Raw genomic sequence first — 26,695 nt, 5'->3', positions numbered from 1 at the left:
CAAATTAAACTAGTAAGATATTTATATAGATATACTTCATCTACAAGTACAAATTAAACTAGTAAGATACTTCATCTACAAGTACAAAGCAAACTACTACTGATATTTCATCCTCGTTTCAGAAAACAAATTCAATTGATTCAATTCCTTGCTGCTTTTGTTCATGTTCACATCCAACCAAAAATAGTTTTCTATTGTTATTCTATAGTCTACAAGGGGAATACAGTCCCCATCTCATTAACCTCTGCTAAGTGTTCTCTCTCTCCCTCTCCTCTGTGCTCCAAACTAATCACATCCACCATTATGAGTGAAAGGATGTCCATCATTTTATCAATCGTCACGTCTTTCGCCAGAAATCAGTGCATTCCATAGCTGGTAAAACCAGGAGGATTCTGAAGGTGCCTCTTACACTGATGGAGTCCAGCTGCTGCCGGAAGGCCAGCTCGGCCTCCTTGTTGGGGGAGAACATGCGGGAGTGCCGGGAGCTGTTGGGGGGCAGGGTGGTGGGCACCGCGAACACACCCTCAGAGTCAGGGCCCGGAGCCAGCAGAGAGCGGGGCAGGTTACGACCTGAAGAAGAGGAGGAGGAGGAGGAGGAAGGTTACAGGGTGGTGGGCACCGCGAACACACCCTCAGAGTCAGGGCCCGGAGCCAGCAGAGAGCGGGGCAGGTTACGACCTGAAGAAGAGGAGGAGGAGGAAGGTTACAGGGTGGTAGGCACCGCGAACACACCCTCAGAGTCAGGGCCCGGAGCCAGCAGAGAGCGGGGCAGGTTACGACCTGAAGAAGAGGAGGAGGAGGAGGAGGAAGGTTACAGGGTGGTGGGCACCGCAAACACACCCTCAGAGTCAGGGCCCGGAGCCAGCAGAGAGCGGGGCAGGTTACGACCTGAAGAAGAGGAGGAGGAGGAGGAAGGTTACAGGGTGGTGGGCACCGCGAACACACCCTCAGAGTCAGGGCCCGGAGCCAGCAGAGAGCGGGGCAGGTTACGACCTGAAGAAGAGGAGGAGGAGGAAGGTTACAGGGTGGTGGGCACCGCGAACACACCCTCAGAGTCAGGGCCCGGAGCCAGCAGAGAGCAGGGCAGGTTACGACCTGAAGAGGAGGAGGAGGCAGGTTACGACCTGAAGAAGAGGAGGAGGAGGAGGAAGGTTACGACCTGAAGAGGAGGAAGGTTACGACCTGAGGAGGAGGAGGAGGAAGAGGAGGAAGAGCAGGAGGAGAAGGAAGGTTACAACCTGAGGAAGAGGAGGAAGACTGGTCGTTTAGCATTTCATTAGGATCACCACTAGCCGTTACCATGGTGAGTGACAGCTAGCCTTCCCTGGGGTCCTCGATTAGGAAAAACAAAACAATACAAGAGTGATTAACATTTAACAACACAGAGGATTCAAAGATGAGGAAGAAAACCAAAAGGCTAAAGCTACACTGTACAGTTTGTATTTATTTATCTAGACATGACGCTGTGAGTGAGGCTCATTGAACAGTGTATTTATTATCTAGACATGACGCTGTGAGGCTCATTGAACAGTGTATTTATTAACTAAACATGATGCTGTGAGGCTCATTGAACAGTGTATTTATTAACTAAACATGATGCTGTGAGGCTCATTGAACAGTGTATTTATTATCTAGACATGATGCTGTGAGTGAGGCTCATTGAACAGTGTATTTATTAACTAAACATGACGCTGTGAGGCTCATTGAACAGTGTATTTATTAACTAAACATGATGCTGTGAGGCTCATTGAACAGTGTATTTATTATCTAGACATGATGCTGTGAGCGAGGCTCATTGAACAGTGTATTTATTATCTAAACATGATGCTGTGAGGCTCATTGAACAGTGTATTTATTATCTAGACATGATGCTGTGAGGCTCATTGAACAGTGTATTTATTATCTAAACATGACGCTGTGAGGCTCATTGAACAGTGTATTTATTATCTAAACATGATGCTGTGAGGCTCATTGAACAGTGTATTTATTATCTAGACATGACGCTGTGAGGCTCATTGAACAGTGTATTTATTATCTAAACATGATGCTGTGAGGCTCATTGAACAGTGTATTTATTATCTAGACATGACGCTGTGAGCGAGGCTCATTGAACAGTGTATTTATTATCTAAACATGATGCTGTGAGGCTCATTGAACAGTGTATTTATTATCTAGACATGACGCTGTGAGCGAGGCTCATTGAACAGTGTATTTATTTATCTAGACATGGATACATTGAACAGTGTATTTATTTATCTAAACATGGATACATTGAACAGTGTATTTATTTATCTAAACATGGATACATTGAACAGTGTATTTATTTATCTAAACATGGATACATTGAACAGTGTATTTATTTATCTAAACATGGATACATTGAACAGTGTATTTATTTATCTAAACATGGATACATTGAACAGTGTAGCAGCAGAGATGTTCCAGTTGTTCACAGAGAGGCTCAGCCTTCTAAGCAGCCAGAGAAGCTCACAGGCAGGACATGTAGTGGTTAGTCTACATCACAAGTGTCAAACTCAAGGCCAGTGGGCAGAACCCGGCCCCCAAACAGATTTTCAATTCATTTTGGCTGCTGCCTCACCTAGACACAATTCAACTGGCCTGTGGTAGAAATCAAGCGCACCTCATGCATCTGCATTGTGTTTTTACTGAATAAAATGCATCGACTCTGCTTCCGTGACGGTGAAGATGATGACGACATGTAGGCCTGTTTTACCCTCTATCTTGCCGGTAAAAGACTACACGCAACAGGGACCCTTACGTCACGGCTCACGATTTATGTTCATTGGTTGTTCAACATCACCGAATTGTTATTTTACCGATGAGAGGTATACAATCTAATGCTTCCTTTAGTTGCCCGTGGCACGGGACTCATCCCGCTGTAGCTTCTGTTCTATTAGAAAATATTGAAATGACAAGTTCACAAGAGAGAAAAGCAAGATGGAGGGTAAACAGGCCTATATGTTGTCAACTTGTCATCATCTTCACCATCACGGAATTGATCGTGCATAATGGATATCTTTTGGATATGAATCGTGCCAGCGGAGTTATCTGACTTGTGTTTCGTTTTTAAAGATCCACGGATTTAGGGTTGAAGTAATAACTTTCATATATTTTCTTGATAGCACATGCTCACATAATCGTATTGCCTAATTTCAGAATAGCCACCGCAAGCCAGAAACACTTCGAGGAAGCTCGAAACGGGCAACAGCATTACACACAACACCATTAAGAGAGAGAGAAAACACTGCTTTAACACTTTGAGTGCCACGCCGGGTTTTCCTTTTTACCCCCTTGATGCCACCATCCACTTCAATGTTAACGCCTAATCTATGTTTTAAATTATGGCTATGTGTCTAATCTGCCTGACGCTTATCAAAGACTATTTTCCAGTCAGTGCTGTCAAGGCAGATTGGTTTTTTATCGCTTCATTTCTGTTTTAGAGCATTTAGAAAAGCACCCGTTTTGAGATAAAAAACTGTTCATTCTGGACCATTCTATGAAAATCGTCTTTTACTGGAATATTCCACAACGTTGATATTCGTCTGCCTATTTATGAATCGTTTTCAAATAAACGCTAGATGATCAATATTATACGTGCACGCAAGCACATTCGGGCCGCGCACGGATAATCGCCGCGTTGATTTCCTCTTGGACTTTTACAGTGAAACCGAAAGAGCCCATTTCACAAAACAGCTTATAACTTCATCAAAATTAGTCTGATTATCCTAACACTGATAACATAGATTCCTTACCTGACATCAGATGGTATACAACTGGTATATTCCAATTCCTGATCACCATTCGAAAAAATCGATGTACAGTGCAGTACATGATTCCGCGGGTCTCAGAGGCTCCAGAATGAACTGTGATAACCCCGGCTGGATCAGTGGACTGGAAAATGTGGAGTACCGGATTTTTTTCCCCATCCATTTTCATTGAGTCCATTCCAAAATCCCTTATGTCATCTGGGAGACGATAGGGGCGCTTTTTTCCACATATGATCGCCGGCGGTGCTCGGGTATACTCAGGTAGGCTCGCGTGATGCAATATGATTTCAGATCGCTAAAAAAAAAATAAAGAATTCAGAGAAATCTCGTGAGTGGCTTTCAACCACATATTAATAAACCCGAGATATCTCGTGTGTGGCAGTTCAAGTGTTAAGGAAAACAGCTTCTCCCAGACTTTCGACAGGATTTTAAAGCAAAGGCTACGTGTCTTTTTGTTCTCCACCGACAAGATACAGCATTTGTTTTCTTGAAAAGTATAGATATTACTACGCTAACATATAATCACGCTGCTGTTGTATAATCACGCTGCTGTTATACAGCAACTTGGACAGCAGTTGAATGAGAACCTGCGAGGCGGCAGCTACGCGATTGGCGCAGAGAGAAACGTCACTGGCCAATCAGATTGCGGAACCCGAACGCGGAACTGCAAGTGTGTTGGTAAAAGACTAAAGTGTTTTGTTTGTCTAAGATTTTAAAAGGTTTAAACTTTACAGCACTGACAAAGTTGAATAAAGTGCTGTACAAGTCCCACAACATAATTTTTTTTTTTTTTTAATTTAATTAAAAAAATTATTATTAACACTTTGAGCGCCACGCCTGGTTTTCCTTTTTACCGGCTGAATGCCACCATCGGCGCCAATGTTAACGTTAATATCGCCTAATCTATGTTTTAAATTATGGCTATGTGTCTAATCTGCCCATCGCATTATCAAAGACTATTTTCCAGTCAGTGCTGTCAAGGCAGATTGTTTTTTTATCGCGTCGTTTCCATTTCAGAGCAGTTAGAAAAGCCCCCGTTTTGATATAAAAAACAGCTCATTCTGGAGCATTCTATGAAAATCGTCTTTTAGTGGAATATTCCACAACGTTGATATTCGTCTGCCTTTTTATGAATCGTTTTCAAATAAACGCTAGATGATCAATATTATACGTGCACGCAAGCACATTACGGCCGCGCACGGATAATCGCCTCGTTGATTTCCTCTCGGACTTTTACAGTGAAACCGAAAGAAGACATTTCACAAAACAGCCTATATCTTCATCAAACTTACTCTGATTATCCTAACACTGATAACATAGAGTCCTTACCTGACATCAGATGGTATCCAACTGGTATATTCCAATTCCTGATCACCATTCGAAAAAATCGATACGTGTATGGATCCAACGCGATACTGTAGAACTCCATGATCAGCGGGGATCTGAGGTTCCAGAATGAACTGTGGTAACCCCGGCTGGATCAGTGGACTGGAAAATGTGGAGTACTGGATTTTTTCCCCCATTCATTTTCATTGAGTCCATTCCAAAATCACTTATGTCATCTGGGAGACGACAGGGGGTGCTTTTTTCCACAGTGATCGCCGGCGCCGCTCGGCTATACTCGGGTAGGCTCGGGTGATGCAATAATTTTTCAGATCGCTAAAAAAAAAAAAAAAAAAATCCGAGAAATCTCGTGAGTGGCTTTCAACCACCTATAAAAAAACACGAGAAATCTCGTGAGTGGCACGGAAAGAGTTAAAAAAATGATTTTAATTTTTTTTTTTAATCTCGAAGCGAATTAAAATCTCTGCCCCGAAGCTTCGAATTCCAAAAAATAAAATCGAAGGTCAGCCCTACTACCAACTGTATTAATTGTGGAATATTACTATAATGAGCTGTATGTGTATGAACCAAGCATCACACTGTAAGGGCCCGCGTCCACCTAGCGCATATTTAGGACCGCACGCGTCTGTTTTCAATGTATTACAATGGGGAGGGAGCGCATGCGGCCCCATGCGGCCGCCTCTAGGAAGTGCGCTGCCGTCGGCTTCTTTTTTCAGCGCCTTTATGCGGCCGCACAAGCCAGAGAGTTGAAACTGGCTGAACTTTTCTAGAGCGGTGCGCCGAGCGCATATTCAAACAACCAATCACAGCCAGTCATCTACCACTCTGCTTGTAACCTGACACCGGAGCTGCCTGCCTGTCTGGCTGTCTCCACACAGACCATTGAGATCCGCGACAAAACTAATAATAATAACTACACGAATACACTACTAAAAAGCTAATAAAAAGCAAAGGGCGAACTGTGGTGTCAGGCAATAACTATATATATAATTAATATACAATAAAGTTATTCAAATATGCTATAATATGTGCAAAACCGCGGCATGGCTGTAGATTTCTTTCTGTCATCTACAAGATGCGCGTCAAGCCAGCTCTGCCGGCGCACTCCCAGCATGTTTCACGGAGAAATATGCGCTAGGTGGACGCGGGCCCTAATGTACCTGTACTTTATATGTGACAATAAACTACTACCACTACTATTGGTGATAAATGCTCATCTATTGGTGATAAATGATCATCTATTCTAAATGAGGAGAGAGAGAGACAGAGTGAGAGATAGACAGACAGCGAGAGCGAGAGCGAGAGAGAGAGAGAGAGAGAGATTAGTTACCTGAGGTCCCGGCTGCTGGCAGCAGTAGCTTGGCCCCTCTCAGGGAGGCTTGCTGCCGGCCACAGCTGGGGCTCCGAACCCCTGTGGTCAGACCCTTCCCTGGGGGGGTGAGCATCTGCGCCTGGTCCTCTGTGGGGGTCTTCAGAGGAGACGTGGCTGTGGAGCACAGCTCTGGGGCCTGGAGACAGAAACAACCAGTTAACTAACTAACTCTAACCCTGGAGACAGAAACAACCAGGCAACTAACTAACTCTAACCCTGGAGACAGAAACAACCAGTTAACTAACTCTAACCCTGGAGACAGAAACAACCTGTTAACTAACTCTAACCCTGGAGACAGAAACAACCAGTTAACTAACTCTAACCCTGGAGACAGAAACAGCCAGTTAACTAACTCTAACCCTGGAGACAGAAACAGCCAGTTAACTAACTCTAACCCTGGAGACAGAAACAGCCAGTTAACTAGCTCTAACCCTGGAGACAGAAACAGCCAGTTAACTAACTCTAACCCTGGAGACAGAAACAACCAGTTAACTAACTCTAACCCTGGAGACAGAAACAGCCAGTTAAACTAACTCTAACCCTGGAGACAGAAACAACCAGTTAACTAACTCTAACCCTGGAGACAGAAATAGCCAGTTAACTAACTCTAACCCTGGAGACAGAAACAGCCAGTTAACTAACTCTAACCCTGGAGACAGAAAAAGCCAGTTAACTAACTCTAACCCTGGAGACAGAAACAGCCAGTTAACTAACTCTAACCCTGGAGACAGAAACAGCCAGTTAACTAACTCTAACCCTGGTCCTCTGGGGCCTGGAGACAGAAACAAACCCTGCAGTTACCCTACAATGAGTCCTGGACGACTAGCTCTTAATAGGAACCGCTCTACGTCTCCAAGTCTAATCCCCCTTTCACACCAAAGCACTGCCCCTGTCCGTCCACTGCTGGTGGAACTGGGTCCACCTTGCGTCGACTGACCCCTGACCCCGAGACAGACAACCACCACACTGGAGCGCAGAGTCTGCCGGGTCGGTCCTACCTGGGTGGGCTGCTGTGTGTAAAAAGAGGTTCAAAGAACATGCCAACATTATGCCAACACTTAGGTTTGGGGTAGCACCTGAGGAAGCAGAAGCGAAACGCGTTGTGCAAAAAGAAAAAGAAAAAGAAAAAACCAGTCCTGAGGAGTGTGCGGTCCCTTCTTTCTTTTGAAGGTATTCTTCTTTTAGCTTTATACATATATATATATATATATATATATATATATATATATATTATTATTATTTTTGTAAGTGAAGATTGGTGAAAGTTAGGTTTGCACTTCAAATTCACCTTGGTTTGATTTTTTTGTGTCAAATTAAAACAAAGGTTATTTGAATGATTTCCTTGGCGTTTCTAGTTGAGAAAAAAATCGATTCAAATCGTAAATCGGATTGAAAAAAATAATAATCTGAGATTTTATTTTTAGGCCATATCGCCCAGCCCTAGTTCAGACCAGTCCCTACCAGAGGTTTGGGGTGTTAAGTTCAGTCCCTACCAGAGGCTTGAGGTGTTAAGTTCAGTCCCTACCAGAGGCTTGAGGTGTTAAGTTCAGTCCCTACCAGAGGTTTGGGGTGTTAAGTTCAGTCCCTACCAGAGGTTTGGGGTGTTAAGTTCAGTCCCTACCAGAGGTTTGGGGGGTTAAGTTCAGTCCCTACCAGAGGTTTGGGGGGTTAAGTTCAGTCCCTACCAGAGGTTTGAGGTGTCAAGTTCAGTCCCTACCAGAGTTTTGGGGTGTTAAGTTCAGTCCCTACCAGAGGTTTGGGGTGTTAAGTTCAGTCCCTACCAGAGGTTTGGGGGGTTAAGTTCAGTCCCTACCAGAGGTTTGAGGTGTCAAGTTCAGTCCCTACCAGAGTTTTGGGGTGTTAAGTTCAGTCCCTACCAGAGGTTTGGGGTGTTAAGGTCAGTCCCTACCAGAGGTTTGGGGTGTTAAGTTCAGTCCCTACCAGAGGTTTGGGGGGTTAAGTTCAGTCCCTACCAGAGGTTTGGGGTGTTAAGTTCAGTCCCTACCAGAGGTTTGGGGTGTTAAGTTCAGTCCCTACCAGAGGTTTGGGGTGTTAAGTTCAGTCCCTACCAGAGGTTTGGGGTGTTAAGGTCAGTCCCTACCAGAGGTTTGGGGTGTTAAGGTCAGTCCCTACCAGAGGTTTGGGGTTGGCCTCGGTGGCCACCAGGCGGAGCAGACAGCGCAGGACATGGTGCGTACTGGAGGGTGTGGCGTGGGGCGGGGCTTGTCCGTTCTCCTGGGTGGGGGGTGGGGCTTGTCCGTTGTCCTGGGGCGGGGGCGTGGGCTGCCACTCGTACTCCAGCTGCAGCTTGGTGGGCTTCCCCAGCATCAGGTAGAGCTCAGCCAGGGTGACGTTCTCCGCCCCGCGGGCGCTCCAGCCCTCCTCCCTGATCCGCTCTGCCGCTCTGTCCTTGGCCTCCGGCGAGGGGGCGCTGGCCTCCTCCGCTCCCCTCGCTGGAAGGCTGGTCTCTGGGGAGGAGGCGACGCCGACCTGCTCCGACGGTTCCCCCGCACCTCCGCCTGCCTCCACCCCTCTGGCCTCCACCCCTCTGGCCTCCACCCCTCTGGCCTCCGCCCCAGCACACGCTAGTCCCTCCTCTGGCAGCCTGGCCTCTGTCCTGGACACCTGGGCCTGCTGGGAGGAGGGGGGAGGCGGGGGGACAGGTGGAGCCTTGTTCTCCTCCACTCTCTCTGCGCCGTCCGGCGGGGGGTCTGGAGTGGGAGGCTCCGTTCTGCGAGTGTCACCCGAGGCGCCGCCGCGTCCGGCTTTAGCGGCGCCGCGGGGGGTGGGGACGGCGTGCAGCCCCCGGATCTGGGCGGGCGGCTCCTTGGAGCCCGGGCGGGCCTTGCCGCTCTCCAGCCAGTGCACGGTGCAGCAGGCCTTGGAGTGGACGACGCGGGCCACGCCCGGCAGCGCAGTCACCGTGCTGCTCTCTGCCGGGTAGAGGAACAGCTCCTCCTGCTGGCCGCGCGGCTGGCTGCCCTCCAGGGCCTCTCTCTCCTGAAGACTCTTCAGCTGAGGGGCGCGCCGTCAAGGACTCAAACACAACCTTCTACAACCTCTAGTGTCAAGGCCTCAAACACACAACCTTCTACAACCTCTAGTGTCAAGGCCTCAAACACACAACCTTCTACAACCTCTAGTGTCAAGGACTCAAACACAACCTTCTACAACCTCTAGTGTCAAGGCCTCAAACACACAACCTTCTACAACCTTCTACAACCTCTAGTGTCAAGGCCTCAAACACACAACCTTCTACAACCTTCTACAACCTCTAGTGTCAAGGCCTCAAACACACAACCTTCTACAACCTCTAGTGTCAAGGCCTCAAACACACAACCTTCTACAACCTTCTACAACCTCTAGTGTCAAGGCCTCAAACACACAACCTTCTACAACCTTCTACAACCTCTAGTGTCAAGGCCTCAAACACACAACCTTCTACAACCTTCTACAACCTCTAGTGTCAAGGCCTCAAACACACAACCTTCTACAACCTCTAGTGTCAAGGCCTCAAACACACAACCTTCTACAACCTTCTACAACCTCTAGTGTCAAGGCCTCAAACACACAACCTTCTACAACCTCTAGTGTCAAGGACTCAAACACACAACCTTAAAATCATGGTTGAGAGATGGTCAGATGTGTGACCATTTTAACTGAGGGGGTGATGTATTGTAATTATAGGTGGGCATAGATTACTTTTTTTAATCTAGATTAATCTATCTGCAATCCTGGATTTAATCTAGATTAATCTAGATTAAAATGGCTCAAAAAAAAAGATCTGCCGAAGGCATTCAAAATATGTGTGTTCTACCCAAATAATGACCAGAAGTAAGTCCTTACTTTTTCTTTCCTAGTTATGTTTCTCAGGCCAGGTCTCCCAGTCCTGCCATTGATTAAAGTGGTGGCGCTCTGCCCTCTCACGCACTTAAGCGTGGCGGTCAATGAGTTAAAGGATACGATGCGCTGGTCGTGGAAGGCCCACTTCTGCTGCAGGTACTCCATCAGGCTGGACACCTTCCTGTGCAGCTCCACCATCATCCTGTGGAGACAGAGTACCAGAGTCAAGCAGGTCTGTATCTTTCCAGACTAAAAGATATAGTATATGATGCGTTATTAAAACTTAAAAGTATATTTCTATTGTGTTCTATCGTCTGAGAATATACTTGCAGTGTATTTGTGTGCGTGCGTACGTGTACTAATTCAAAGCACGGGTTTAGTATGATAAGTCATTCATATTTGAAAATGGGCAAATTGATCCCACTCACTACTTTTTTTTTTTTATCCACTTTTTCTCCTCCTGTTTTTCTGTGTGTTTTTTTTCTCCCATCCCAATTTAGTCGTTATGTCAATTCCCCCCCTCCCCTTCCTGGTCATTGCTCGCATGTGCCCCCCACTGGTCATCTAGGGAGCCCTGAAGTCTATCAGATGCTTCCTCCGAGACATAGGAGACAGCCAGCAGCATCTTTTCACCTGCCAGCGCGGACTCTCATTGGCAACGTGTAACGTGTGGGAGGCTCACACTACCCTCGCCATCTCCCTCCCTCGCTGTACAGCACCTTCTTGAGATCACATGTACAAAAAAAATCTAAGGGCGTCTTCTCATTAGGAACGGGTGCTCCGCTCCATCCTCGCGACCCCCCCCCCCTCTGGTTTGTGTACACACTACAATCTCGTGTTTCGTTCTCAAGCACAATTGAGGAGAGCAACTCTCTATAGTCTATATTTCTGAATTAACCAAAACAGTTACACGGGACATTTTCGCTGTACCTCGGGAAGTAATGTACCAGCTAAACCTACACGATGGGTTAGATACAGGCGGGATTTTGGATACTTTTCCTACACTAAAAACATTATGGCCATGCCGCGCGCTAACCACATAGATTACAGATAGACAAAACATAACGAACAACGTAAAAGATAATATGCATATATACTTGATCGCTATAGTCCCGCTGAACACAACTAGTCACATTGATAAGCCGCGCGCTAAAACACAATGGATCACAGACGGATCAGACACTAAAAGTCATGAGAATATAGATGCTAAAACTTTACTTACCGATTGGCAGGCTAGTTGATGGACTAACGTCAGGCTGCGTTACTGGAAGTAGTAATAGTGCGATGGGTTGTGATTGAACAACGTCGGGCTCCCTTGTTTTGGATGGGCTAACCGGCCACATTACTGTGGGTAGTGATTAAACAACGGAGGGATCATTGGTTGGTTTTTGGCCGATTATGCTGTCCACTGCATCAAACCACGGAAATGTGTCCTTATCATCAGATGAGCTGCCTGATTTGCACACTGCATCCCGTACTTTAAGATATTGAAGCCTCATCTTCTTCACTTTTAGCTCGACATTGTTGACTGATCTGTTGTACCCATGCACGCACATTTTCTAATAACAGCATTATTAGACATGCCAATCCAACGAAAGACGTGCTGGTCGCGCTAGAGAAAAGCCAAATAGGATGTTGCGTTTGTCTTTTACGTGTTATTTGTTATTCTGAGATGATAATTCATCTGTATCTGGATAACCAATGAACGGATTTTGTCGAAGCAGGTAGCGTTATTTCAGGGAAATTGATATCTATAGACTGGTGTATTTTTCGTCCACGAAAAATGTAAGCTCTAATTATTATTATTATTGCTAGAGACTCTGGAGCAATAATCTCTCGAGTTCAATTTGGATTTAGTATCACCAGGCGTGCAGCAAGAACCGTGAATGAAATCTACTGTAAATACAGTCAGTTTATTCTTTTCGAGACAGGTCTGCCATTTTGGATCGGATTGCAACACAGATTGTTGCAAAACGTTCACAGAAGGTAGACACACTAACTGCGCTCCAATCTATGCCAATAACGTTCAGTTTTGTGATAGATAATCCCGAGAAATAAAATAAAATAAATTCATATACAAGTAATTTGCTTGCAGGAAACTGCCATTCGAAATTTCGAAAAGAGCTCCGTTTGCCCTCTCCTCATATGATTACAAAACTCTTAGCGACGCAAATTCAAAATGCCGGATATTCGCTAAATTATAAACACATTCCATAAACTAAAATCTCACTAATAACACTTTACCCTATTGGTAAACAAAAGTATTGTTGAAAATACACACTATGACTGCTGTTTTGACAGGATTATAGTCTTTACTCTTGGCTACATTTGAAAAAACCTGAGGCGGGGGTTGTGGGGGCTCACCTGAGGCGGGGGTTGTGGGGGCTCACCTGAGGCGGGGGTTGTGGGGGCTCACCTGAGGCGGGGGTTGTGGGGGCTCACCTGAGGCGGGGGTTGTGGGGGCTCACCTGAGGCGGGGGTTGTGGGGGTTCACCTGAGGCGGGGGTTGTGGGGGCTCACCTGAGGCGGGGGTTGTGGGCCAGACTCTGGACACGCGCCCAGGACTGGTTGCTGCGCGGCTGGAGCTCAACAGCCACCTTCAGGGGGAGACGGACTGGCTTCTGGTCCTCCTCCTCACTGCCTGCTCCTGGGAGAGAGAGAGACACAGACACTAAGGCTGAGACGATATGCCATTTGGAAGAATCGATAAATCGGGTCAAAATTATCGATAAAGATATTTTTATTAGTTTATTAAAAATAAAATAAAAATCCCCATTCAAAACTACCACAGTGATCCTTCTCATGTTATAGTCGGTGGTCTCTGGATGTGATGGAGGAGTGCACTGCATATTGAATGCACAGTGCAGAGTTGCAATTCAACTGCATTTACATGAAATGGGCATGTTTTAACTAAAACATGCCACAAGACCTAGTAATTTAGTATAGTATAAAGTAATTTTTATTTTATTTTTACGTGCAAGAAAATCGATAAGTGATGCCACTTATCGATTTCACGCAGTTATCGATAATCATCGATAAATCGTTAAGTGGTCTCAGCCTTAACAGACAGACACGCACACACTGAGTGAATGGATCAACACTCTGGGCAACATGGAAGAACAGAAATATCACCATAATCACATGTCTCATGTTCAACTGCTCTTCATCAGACTGGACTGCATGGTGACAGAGAGTATTAGGGCCTTGTGTAAAAACCACAGTTCAGAGTTCTAATGCATCACTCCTGGGTTTACTGTGGAACCCTTTGCTGTAGTCTAATGCATCACTCTTGGGTTTACTGTGGAACTGTGGAACCCTTTGCTGTAGTCTAATGCATCACTCCTGGGTTTACTGTGGAACTGTGGAACCCGTTGCTGTAGTCTAATGCATCACTCCTGGGTTTACTGTGGAACTGTGGAACCCGTTGCTGTAGTCTAATGCATCACTCCTGGGTTTACTGTGGAACCCGTTGCTGTAGTCTAATGCATCACTCCTGGGTTTACTGTGGAACCCTTTGCTGTAGTCTAATGCATCACTCCTGGGTTTACTGTGGAACTGTGGAACCCTTTGCTGTAGTCTAATACATCACTCCTGGGTTTACTGTGGAACCCTTTGCTGTAGTCTAATACATCACTCCTGGGTTTACTGTGGAACTGTGGAACCCTTTGCTGTAGTCTAATACATCACTCCTGGGTTTACTGTGGAACCCTTTGCTGTAGTCTAATACATCACTCCTGGGTTTACTTTGCTACTGTGTCGAACCCTGTAGTCTAATATATCACTCCTGAGGTGTGTATAATGGAGTGCTTTTGTAACTGGCCTTTGACTATTTCCATTTACTCATTCATTTAACACTAAGAATAAGGAATAATAAGTTCAGTTAACATTTACTGTCATACAACACTAATAATAAGAAATACTAAATTAAAGTTAACATTAGTCATTCATATCCCAAAGTGAGTGGACCTTTCCTTTTTTTCCAGACGAGGACCTTTCAGTTTGTCCAGACGAGGACCTTTCAGTTTGTCAAGACGAGGACCTTTCAGGTCGCCGTCACATATAGTTCGGTGGACTCGTGCGATTCGGGGGGGGGGGTGAAGTTGCAACATTGTTGCATTCTTCATTTGGTTCGGTTTGCTCTCACACTGCAACTTGTCAAGTGCACCAAACTTTCTGAACACTGTCACTCGATCGAAGAGGGCGCTCGTCTATTGGACATAGAGAGTGGAAATCCCTCCCCTTCAGGAGTGAAATCCGCGAAACACAGGGACAAACACCGGCGGCGCGTCACAGACTTTAATTTATTGCTGACGCAGTTTTTTTACTTTGATGTGACATTGATCGATTGTTCGATTGAAGCTTATTGCCATCATTCTCTCGCTAAACAACTTTGTTTTTGTGAGTGGCCACAAGCAACTGTGTAATTTGCTCTTCAGACCATATTTTAATCAGGGCTTTTACCTCCTCATTCGCCCACGAGACATTTTTCACGCGTGCTTCCAATTATCAGTGCGCGCCGCTAGGGATGGGTATCGTTAGGATTTTATCGATACTACTACTCTTATCGATACTGCTTAACGGTTCGGTACTTTATTGATACTCTTATCGGTTCTTTTAGATTATTATTATTTACTAAAACATTTATACATTTATTATTTGAACGGCTTAAGGCCATATCTGTACTTGATGTTTGTTTGTTGTGTTGCATATTTGAAATAAACTTCAATCAAATCAAATCAAACCCCCCCTCTTACAAACAAAAACCTGTGTTTAACCTAGCCATCTATAAAACATCATGCTAAAACTGTGAAACAAATGTCCTACTCCCCTAAAGAAAGAAATACATAGCACACATGACTCAGTTATCCAATAGTGCTGCTGCTTTTTATTTAGTTAAAATATTTTTGTTAATACGACTAAAAGACTACAATATGACGGCTTCCTGTCCTTGCGCTTCTGGTTTCCGGTGCTATACACAAAGATTTTTAACGTTACATTTTCAACAACAGATTGCTGCTAATTAAACACTTCATGGAAACGGAGTAACGTTAACGTTATATGTCGAGTTCATACGTGTAGTGTAGTATGAACTCGACATAACATTAACGTTACTCCGTTTCCAGTGTTGCTGCCACCGTTGCGTCGCAGATGGATGGTACACTGTTAGCTCCGTAGCTAATCCGCTCCTAGACTACCGATAGCAGTACCGATAACGTCGGAGCTTATCAATACTCAGTTTTTTTCTAATTTAGTACTGGTTCCCGTTTAGAACCGGGTTTCGAGGGGCATCCCTATGCGCCGCGTGTTTGTTTTGTTTCCTTCTACCCAAGATGCACAGTTTATCGGGTCAATTCCTATATTTAGAATAGAATAGAATAGAAATACTTTTATTATCCAGAGAGAAATTTGACACTGCAAATCGCTCAACATTAAACATTTAGACAGAACAGGTCACGAATAAGAATAACAAAACAAATCAAATTGCCTAAGATAAGAATAGAATAAAATAGAATAAAAATGGAATAAAATATACAGTAAATAAATACAGTAAAATATATACTGAAGTCTACAGTAGGTGTAATATTGCACAGAGTCCAGGAAGATGGTAACTGTCACTCTGTGCTCAGTGATGCAGTGAGGCACAGTGATGCATTCAGTTTGTCCAGACGAGACCTTTCAGTTTGTCCAGACCAAGCGGACCCTTCAGTTTGTCCAGACGGGACCTTTCAGTTTGTCCAGACGGGACCTTTCAGTTTGTCCAGACCAAGCGGACCTTTCAGTTTGTCCAGACCAAGAGGACCTTTCAGTTTGTCCAGACGAGGACCTTTCAGTTTGTCCAGAGAAGGACCTTTCAGTTTGTCCAGATGAGGACCTTTCAGTTTGTCCAGACCAAGAGGACCTTTCAGTTTGTCCAGAGGAGGACCTTTCAGTTTGTCCAGAGGAGGACCTTTCAGTTTGTCCAGACGGGACCTTTCAGTTTGTCCAGACGAGGACCTTTCAGTTTGTCCAGACGGGACCTTTCAGTTTGTCCAGACGAGGACCTTTCAGTTTGTCCAGACGAGGACCTTTCAGTTTGTCCAGACGGGACCTTTCAGTTTGTCCAGACGGGACCTTTCAGTTTGTCCAGACGAGGACCTTTCAGTTTGTCCAGACGAGGACCTTTCAGTTTGTCCAGACGAGGACCTTTCAGTTTGTCCAGACGAGGACCTTTCAGTTTGTCCAGACGAGGAAGTTTCAGTTTGTCCAGACAAGCTGCATTACATCATATCCTCCAGCAGCGTTTAAATCTGCTGTTTGGACTCATGACAGATTTAGATCCAGGAAGACCTGGCTTTTCCCAGGACCAGAGGAACCCGCTCTGGTTGGAGAGAGAGCAGTAGGTCAATGACAGCGGGACAGAATGTTGTCTCACTTCTTCCTCCTCGTCACTCTGCTCCCACAGCGTTGCCATGGAAACACCTCCCCTGCAGCCCACATGCTGCCTATGTTGCTGCCAAAGCCACGCCCCCACAGACCCTGACCAAAGCCCCGCCCACACAGACCCTGACCAAAGCCCCGCCGCCAGACCCTGAAAAAAGCCCCGCCCCCACAGACCCTGACCAAAGCCCCGCCCCCACAGACCCTGACCAAAGCCCCGCCCCCACAGACCCTGACCAAAGCCCCGACCCCACAGACCCTGACCAAAGCCCCGCCCCCACAGACCCTGACCAAAGCCACGCCCCCACAGACCCTGACCAAAGCCCCGCCCCCACAGACCCTGACCAAAGCCCCGCCCCCACAGACCATGACCAAAGCCCCGCCCCCACAGACCCTGACCAAAGCCCCGCCCCCACAGACCCTGACCAAAGCCCCGACCCCACAGACCCTGACCAAAAAGGAGATAGAGTCGGGGTGCTTCCCCAGAACGAAGTTTCTCAGATGCTCTCTCAAGAGTTTTGGATTGTGGATCGGCGACGGTGACATGAAGGGGAGTGGGAAGAATAAGAAGTCTTCAGTGGAGAAAGAGTCAGAGTCAGTGAAGGGATTGATCGGCGACGGTGACATGAAGGGGAGTGACAACAAGTGGGGGGACAGCGATAGGGGTGAGAATAGCCAGGGCAAAGGGAAGGAGTCGGGTGGTGACAGAATGGAGTATAGTGGGGAGGAGAGTGAGAAAGAAGGGTGGGAAAAGGTGGGGAAGAGGAGGGTAAGTGAGGGAAAGGGGAGTAAGAGGAAGAAACAGGCGGGGAGGAACGACAGCGATGGGGGCGAGAATAGCCAGGGCAAGGGTAAGGGGTCGGGTGGTGACGATATGGAGTAGGGGGGAGGAGAGTGGGGGAGAAGGGTGGACGAAGGAGGAGAAGAAGAGGGAGGTAAGTGAGGGGAAGGGGAGTAAGAGGAAGAAAGTGAGGGACGATAGCTCAAGTGGGTCAGAAGGCGAGGGTGGAGGAAATGATGTTGCAGAAGTGATTCATATAGTGGTTAGGCTTGAGGGGGAGAGGGGAGTGAGGAAAGTAGGTAGGCTCGAGTTGCCCAAACTCATTGACGAGCAATTAGGTGAGGTAAAGTATGCGAGAGTTTTGTGGGATGGGAATCTGGCCGTAGGGTGTGGTAGTGAGGAGCAGGTGGAGAGGGCTAGGAAGATGAGGAGCATTGGTGGGGTGGGTATAAGTAAGGTAGCGAGAGTAGGGGAGAAGAGGGAGGGGGGATGTAAGGGGGTGATAGCTGGGGTACCGGTCGAGGTTAGCGTAGAGCAGCTGGTGGAAGAGTTAAAGGAGGACGGGCGTAATGGCATAGTTAAGAGTGCAGAAAGGATGAAGGGGGGAGCAGATAGGATAGTGACGGAGACGGTAGTGATTAAGTTTGAGGGTGGGGTTGTTCCTAGTGAGGTGTTTGTAGGGCGTAGGATGTATAGGGTTAGGGAATTTGTTCAGAGTCCTCTTAGGTGTTATAGGTGCCAGGAGTTTGGCCATATAGCTATTACGTGTAGGAAGGGGCAGAGGTGTGCCATGTGTGGCGGGGAACATGAATATGGGAAGTGTGGAGAGGGAGTGCAGCTGAAGTGTTGTAGTTGTGGGGAGCATAGTGTAGCATTTAGGGGGTGTGAGGTGATGAAGAGGGAGGTCGCGGTTCAGAGAGTGAGAAGGGAGGGTAAGTTATCGTATGCTGAGGCGGCTAGCAGGGTAGGACAGGGAAGTCAAGATAGGGTGCAGGGGGTTGGAGAAGGGCACTTGGCAGAGAGGGTAGAGCAGGAGGATAGAGAGAGGGTAAGGGAGGAGAAATTAGGTATTGTGGCCTTCGTGGCAGGGGTAGTTACTGGTATGGCAGAGGCTAAGGGTAGAACAGAGATGGTGAAGATGATTGTTAGGATAGCGGTTCAACATTTGGGAATGGAAGGTCTGAAATGGGAGGAGGTGGTCAGGGAATTGGATGAGGGGGCTGTGAGGGACCAAGCAGTCCAGAATAAGATCGCAGGGGGCAAGGAGTGTCTCGCAGAGGGGGGCTCAGACAGGAAGTAGCAGCATTAGCTGCACTCCAATGGACAATGTAGGGGATGACGGATTCCAGTAGACTGCGGGAAAAGAAGAAGAAGAAGAGCTCATCAAAAGAACTGCGGAGGGCAGTAATACGCCACGATGCGTCTACACTGCCGGAAATTCAAAAGACGACGACCAAAGCCCCGCCCCCACAGACCCTGACCAAAGCCACGCCCCCACAGACCCTGACCAAAGCCCCGCCCCCACAGACCCTGACCAAAGCCCCGCCCCCACAACCCTGACACTCTCTGCTGCTGGGAAGTATGTTTCACACTCTGGATTGTTTACCGTGTGTGTGTGTGTGTTTACTGTGCGTGTTTACTGTGCGTGCGTGTGTGCGTGTTTACTGTACATGTGTTTACTGTACATGTGTGTTTACTGTACATGTGTGTGTTTACTGTACATGTGTGTGTTTACTGTATGCGTGTCAGGGGTCGCGTTAGGCCGGCAATTCCCTATCTTATAAATGGCCTTTTCCAGTGGTTTGCATTGTTTTCTAGCAATGTGAGGTTGTACCAACACTGACTAGATGTGAAATCTCTAGCCAGTCCCGTTTCATCAGTTCAGCTCAGACAAGAACCTCCCCCACTGAACCGAGCCATTCAAAATGTACTCGCTCGCTGACGTGAATAGGCGCTGATCTGCCACCGCCCGCCCACAATCAACTGTGATACGTCGAAAACGGAGCGAGTGGAAATAATGCGGAAGCGGTTTCGACAGCAGAGACCTTCAGCTGTTCAGGACTTCCTCAAAAGTATTCGACAGCGACCCTCTCCTATCGCTCGGTACCGGGCGGAAAGGGCTCGTCTCAATTTTATATGATAAAATATTTTGGATGAACCCAACTTGCTTAGACTCCCTAAAAGCCAAATGGGACGAAGATCTGGGAATTATCATTACAGATGAACAATGGGATCATATATTAGACCTTGTACACACTTCCTCTATATGTGCAAGACACAGTTTGCTGCAGTGTAGGATCCTGCATAGGGTTCACTACACCAATGAGAGGTTAGCAAAGATATACCCGGATAGAACGGATGCGTGTAATAGATGTAAACAATCTCCAGCCGATTATTAGGGATGGGTACCGAATTCGGTACTTTTGAGGTACCGAACCGAAACACGTCGGTACTACCGAGTATCGAATCAAGTGAGAAACCGATTTCATGTCAACGTTCACACGTACAATATATGCTTACCTAGGATTTGACTTGATTCAACAACAAAGCAGTCGGAGCAATGACAAGCCGAAAACTGTCGAAATTGTAGTTATTTGAAGTTTGGATTTTTTTTTACGACTGAGGTAGGTAAATTAAATTTCTTGATACTAAAGTACCGAAAAAAGGTACCGTTGGGTACCGGTATCGATTCACAGGTACCGGTTCAAATGTGAAAGGTACCCATCCCTACCGATTATATGCACATGTTTTGGACGTGCCCCAAACTCAGAGTTTTGGACTGCAATATTTGATACACTAAGTAGGGTCTTGGGCGTGACATTAGACCCTGATCCACTCACTGCCTTTTTCGGTATCCCGAATACCCCTACGATCGCATCTAGGGCTGCAAAACGAGTTGTGGCGTTCACTACCCTCCTCGCTAGGAGACTTATTCTCTTTAAATGGATACACCCTTCCCCACCTACTCACAACAGATGGATATATGAGATACTACATTGCGTTAAGCTTGAGCGAATCAGATTCTCCCTAAAGGGCTCCCTTGAAACATTCCATGTGACCTGGCAACCATTTCTGCAACACATCGATACCCTGACTATCAATGAAGAGACTTAGAAAGGATAGAGCTTTACACCTCTAACTGCACTTCCTTATCTTTTATTATTATTTTATTACTATTTTGTTTCGCTGGGGACTATAAACAGATCTGGGCTGACCGGAACCGGAAACACATGTAGCCTGTACTTCCTTTTTTTTATATTATTTTTTAAACATAACATCAAATTAGACACACAATCATTAACAGTAAACATCCAATGAAATCACCATTTGAATCATTATAAATGTAGTTTACGAGATATATACCTAATACTTGCTATCTAATACCCTACATACATATGCTCTTGCTCGCTCACCCCCCCCGGACCCCCACTTGGATAATCCATCCATTTTCATTTGTTTCTAACCAGGCACTACAATTCATATGCTAGCTTTTATTCTCTCCACCACTTCTAACCAGATTGCAATGTTGGTTTCACTGACACCTAAAATTCTTGCTGTAGAAATGTCTAGATAAATCACATCGAGATAGGCAAGAACCCATACCTTCCGGCACATTTTTTCCGGTTGAAACCATCGTGATGCTATCAGCTTTTTAGCAGCTGTGAGACCGGATAAAACTAGTCTCTTTAGCTGTATAGGGGCTGCAAACTGAAAAACATCATTCAACAGCAATACAGAGGGGTGTACAGGTATGTTCAGAAATAAGAATTCTGATAATTGCTGGGACACTTCTTTCCAGAATATCTTAACCGGTGGGCAATCCCAATACATGTGCATAAATGTACCCTCATCCCCATTTGTACATAAGGAACATCTGGAGTCTTGTTTAAGTCCCATTCTGTTCAATCTTATAGGAGTCAAGTATGTCCTATGAATATAATTAAGATTAATTTGTTGATGGTCCGGGTTACGTGACGCAATTCGAATGTTTGCCCAGACTTCTTGCCAATCAAAATCTATTTCCAAGTCTGGTATATCCCTCCTCCAGACTGAGTCTAGGGGGAGGATTCCATACGAGGATGTTAGTAAGTGATGATAAAAATCAGATACGAAGCCTCTCGATGTCTCTCTTTCATAGAAGAATTTGTGATATCTGTGGTGCTCAATTGGTATCCTTAATGGGACTCCATGAGCCTTCAAACAATCCAATAACTGTGCGTAAAAATAATATGTGGAACTGGTGAGGTTACATTTTTTATGTATATCTTGATAACTACAAAAACCCTGTTTGTTGAAAACATCTCCCAATGTGTGTATGCCCTGCTTTTCCCATTTGGGGTATCATATAGGTCGTTTTCCAATAAGGAGTGCATTGTTATTGAATAGGGGAGTATGACTATGCCATTTATGTTGGTTAGAATATTTTTTTTGTGTTTCACGCCATATCCGGATCACATGTGTATGACCTATGGCGAACACTCAACCCTACGACCCGAAAGTACTCTTGTCGATCACACATTTTCCAGAATAGATTATGTTTTTGCATCCCCTAGACTATTTGATGACTATGACGTGGAAATGGTACCCAATGCACTATCAGATCACTGTTATTTACTCCTAAAAGGATCATTTGGTATACTGTCATCCCGAGATGGCGATTTAACTCGATATTGCTGAAAAACAAGGAATTCATTACACAATTCAAAGAAGCTCGTTGTATTCCTGCTGGAGAATGCGCAATGGGTACAGGACCCCAGAATATTATGGATGTCGGTAAAGGGATTTATCAAGGATTTTACCGGGGTCTTTACCTCCAAAATACACAAGAATCGTCTTTACAATACAACTACTCGGTTCGATTGGAATCTCAAATTATTGTGTTAAAAAAAGAGATTAATGCCATTTTAAAACAACAATCTGAAGTTCAAATACGTAGCACAAGACAACAGTATTACTTTCATGGTTCTAAACCAAGTCACCTACTAGCTATGCAGATACGAGCCAACGCAAAATTTGCAGATATCCCTACTATTAAGGCACAGCAAGGACTTGTTACAGACCCTAAAAAAATCAACGAGACATTCTAAAAGTTTTACTCCAACTTGTACAAATCAAAACAAAATGGACATATATCTTAATCAAATTAACCTTCCTAAACTATCAGAGGATGACGCTAAACAGTTAGAAACACCCATCACACTAGATGAACTTAGGGAGGCCATATCTGAAATGTAAAGTGGTAAGGCTCCTGGAAGGGACGGTATCCCACCAGAAATGTACCTCTCATGCTGGGATGTAATTGGACCCGATATTACTTGATTTTATACTCAATTAAGGAGGGGAATTTCCATAAGATCGACAATATTGCACTCATAACAGTCCTCCTTAAAAAAGACAAAGACCCCACCGATTGCGGTAGTTATAGACCCTTGAGCCTCCTCGGAACCGATATCAAGCTGTATTCCAAGGTATTAGCCATCAGACTTCAAAAGCATATGACGTCTTTAGTTCATCCTGATCAGACTGGCTTCATAAGAGGCCGCTTGATCACGGATAATATAAGACGGTTATTACATGTGCTAGATGCCAGCAAGGATGACACCCCACCTATAGCGATGTTGTCCCTGGATGCGATGAAAGCCTTTGATAGGTTGGAATGGTCTTATTTATGGGCAGTACTAGAAAGGATGGGATTAGGAAAAGGATTCATTGATATGATTAAAGTATTATACAAAGACCCATCGGCCATGATTACAACAGGTATAATCACCTCCGAAATCTTTCCGGTATCACGCTCTTCCAGACAGGGTTGCCCTCTTAGTCCCGGACTATTCGCTTTATCATTAGAGCCTTTAGCACAATATATAAGACAATCCCAATCCATAGAACCAATCGCAATTAAGGGCACACAACATCATATTAGTTTATATGCGGACAACGTAATATTGTTCATGCAAAACCCTAACACCTCAATGCCTCATCTTCTCAAGTTGATTGATGACTTTGGTAATCTATCGGGATTTAGGATAAATTGGCCAAAGTCGGCCTACCTTCCACTTAATGCCCCTGCAAAGAATATACTCCTTCCAGAAAAATACCAATGGTTAAACACTTCAGATGTTTAGGAGTTGAGGTATTCCCTACTATAAGCCAAACGGTGAAGTACAATTACATAAAATTCCAAGATAAGATCAAATACGACTTTGACAGGTGGTCCAAACTTAAAAACTCAGTACAGGCACGAGTATCAATAGTTAAGATGGATGTTTTACCTAGAATCAACTTCATTAGCTCAATGTTACCGTTACCCCCTCCTGATGGTTACTGGAAAAAATTACACTCCACCGCATATACATTTATTTGGAATAACAAACCTCCATGAATAAAAAGATCCACCACACAGAGAAACAAAGCAGACGGAGGTTTGGCATTTCCAGACTTTTACCACTATTTTAAAGCGTACTCTTTAAGACCACTGACAACCTGGTTTGATTCCCAAGCATCTGTATCCTGGAGAAACTTAGAAGAAAATATAGTAGCACCACATAGACTGCAGGACATAGTATACACCATATTATCAATTAAGCAATGCGAATAGAAATTTGGCCCCCTTATTACACATGTGAGCCTGTACTTCCTGTACTTCCATTTAGACACTTTAGGAGGCATATCTTGTCCAGCCTATACACACAGAGAAGACAGAATGGGTGGGAGGGATTCGGGGGGGGGGGGGGCTCTCTCTCTCTCCCCCTCTCCTGTATCTGCTAGTGCAGGTGGGTGACTGTCAATCAAAGCGCACTGCGAGTATGGGCGGAGCCCAGCCAAAAACAGCTTGGAGTCTGGAAGGGCAGAAAGTGGTGCACCAAAAGTACTTGAGTAAAAATACACAACAATGAATTTAATTGAAAAAAATACTTACAGATGTGTTCCATAGAGTCACAGGAATTGTGTAAAATTGCCCAAATAGTGAAAAATAAAGCAAAATATGGGACCTTTAACATATTTAGTCTCAATATCACAGCTTCAAATGGTCTGTCGCTCGGCCCTCAGCGGAGCTTGCAGTAACGCAGCGTCTAGACTAGCAGGTGTGAATATGCTGCACCTGCCGTGGAGCGCGTCACAGATCACTTCAAGGCCCTGCACTGATCAATAGCACAAACGCGACGCTATTCCAATGATGACAGCTCTCCGGGGCTACGGAGGGTTAACATTTCAAACAGCCGGTGAAGTTTTGATCCGAGAATTTTACGGACATTTATCCCGACTGGGCGAAGGTGGCCTGTGTCATTCCCGTTTCAACTGTGCCAGCAGAGCGGGGATTCTCGCTACAAAGCCGGATCAAAACCGCACTCGGAAGCCGCTATAATCAGCATTAATTTATAATCAGCATTTTCTTTTCTTCAATAGCCTACACTGTTCTGGTCCGATTTCCCCGAAAGCATTGTTCGTTAACGTTAGGTTCAATTGTCACTTGTCGTAAAGAAATGTTAAAATCGTTATACTGAAGAGCAATGTGTTATAATAAACTAATGATGACAGCTTCTTTTGTTGAGAAAACATTACGCATGCAGTCACGCTCACCAAATGCGCAATTTTAATGTAGCCTAATCCATCCGCTTGTGCAAGGCGAAGCTGTAGGCTAATAGGCCTTTTTTTTTTTTTTTTTTTTTTTACTTTGACCAGTCAGCTGGTTCTTTTTGCGTTTATCGCTTTTTCTCTGGTCAAGTATGACCGACAGAAACAGGTTGAATGGGGGTACAGATGGGGGGAAAGACACTCTGAGAAAGTACGGCTTGTCCGGGAGTCGAACTCGCTACCCCAGATCCGTGACGCGCACGGTTGTCCCCGACGCCGAAATAGCGTTCGAGGTACGCGGTGAGCTACTGGAGCTCCCCTGGCCCATTTATTTTTTATATTATTTCTATATATTATTTTCAAATCGTTTTCAGTCCAAAATAAAATACTACACTGTAACATATGTTAGGCTTCAGATTCAGATTCAGATTCCTTTATTGAGCCATTTGTGTAAAACACATTGGTAATTGTTGCAGCAATACAGTGTATGCATTTTCTTTTATTTTTTCACAGTAAACAACACCAACACAGACAAGAAACGAAACAGTGCAGTGGGGGATTAATCAATAAAATACATATATATAAAGTGAAAGTGCAGAGTTCCAGTACGGACTAGTGCAGTGCAGTCAGTGTCATTGTGCCAGTGTCACTTGGGGGCATTGATCAGCCTGGCGGCTGAGGGGAAGAAGCTCAGTCTGTGTCGAGCTTTCACAGCCTTTGGGATCCTCAGCCTTCTCCCAGAGGGGAGCAGGGTGAAGAGGCTGTGACCGGGGTGGGATGGGTCGGCCATGATCTTCCTCGCCCTCTTCAGCGCCCTGGAGTCGTGCAGGGACCTGAGGGAGGGCAGGGGACAGCCGATCACCCTCTCCGCGGAGCAAATCACCCGCTGCAGCTTGGCGAGATCTTTTGCCGCTGCAGCGGGGAACCAGGAGATGATGGAGTGGGTGAGGATGGACTCAATGATGGCCGTGTAGAATTGGGCCATCATGGTCCTCGGCAGTTTGTATTTCTTCAACTGCCTGAGGAAGAACATCCTCCCCTGGGCCTTCTTGAGCAGGCCCGTGATGTTGAGCTCCCATTTCAAGTCCCGGGAGATGGTCATGCCGAGGAATCGGCATGACTCCACGGAGGTCACCTGAGTGCCTCCCAGTATGATGGGAGGGGGCAGGGCTGCTTTCTTCCTGAAGTCCACTACCATCTCCACTGTCTTTTGAGCATTGAGCTCCAGGTTGTTGCAGCTGCACCAACTCTGCAGCCTCTCGATCTCCCTCCTATAGGCCGACTCATCCCCCCTGGAGATGAGACCCACCAGGGTGGTGTCGTCAGCGAATTTCAGGAGTTTGACCGAGGGGTGTAGAGAGGCACAGCTGTTGGTGTACAGGGAGAACAGTAGTGGGGATAGAACGCAGCCCTGCGGGGAACCGGTGCTGGTGGACCTAGAGCTGGAAATGCTCTTCCCCAGCCTCACCCGCTGAGACCTGTTGGACAGGAAGTCCGTAATCCATCTGCGAGTGGAGGCCGGCACTTGCAGCAGGGATAGCTGGTGCTCCAGGATGGGTGGAAGGATGGTGTTAA

General features: G+C 45.8%; 1 protein-coding gene across 1 annotated transcript in view; it reads right to left on the bottom strand.

The window, feature by feature from the left end:
• cramp1 (cramped chromatin regulator homolog 1) overlaps positions 1-26,695 on the bottom strand; it is a 66,143-nt gene that overhangs the window by 14,567 nt on the left and 24,881 nt on the right. Inside the window, exons 8-12 of the mRNA XM_084330199.1 lie at positions 12,868-12,994; positions 10,468-10,549; positions 8,638-9,519; positions 6,463-6,640; positions 410-570 (exon numbers count right to left, since the gene is read on the bottom strand). Of these exons, the coding sequence (XP_084186325.1) occupies positions 410-570; positions 6,463-6,640; positions 8,638-9,519; positions 10,468-10,549; positions 12,868-12,994 (1,430 nt within the window). The remainder of the gene's footprint in view (positions 1-409; positions 571-6,462; positions 6,641-8,637; positions 9,520-10,467; positions 10,550-12,867; positions 12,995-26,695) is intronic.

The sequence above is a fragment of the Notolepis coatsorum genome (genome assembly GCF_963971535.1).
Source record: "Notolepis coatsorum genome assembly, chromosome: 15".
NCBI classification, from domain to species: domain Eukaryota; kingdom Metazoa; phylum Chordata; class Actinopteri; order Aulopiformes; family Paralepididae; genus Notolepis; species Notolepis coatsorum.
Note: the sequence above shows the minus strand (reverse complement) of the source record. Positions and strands in the feature narration are given on the sequence as shown.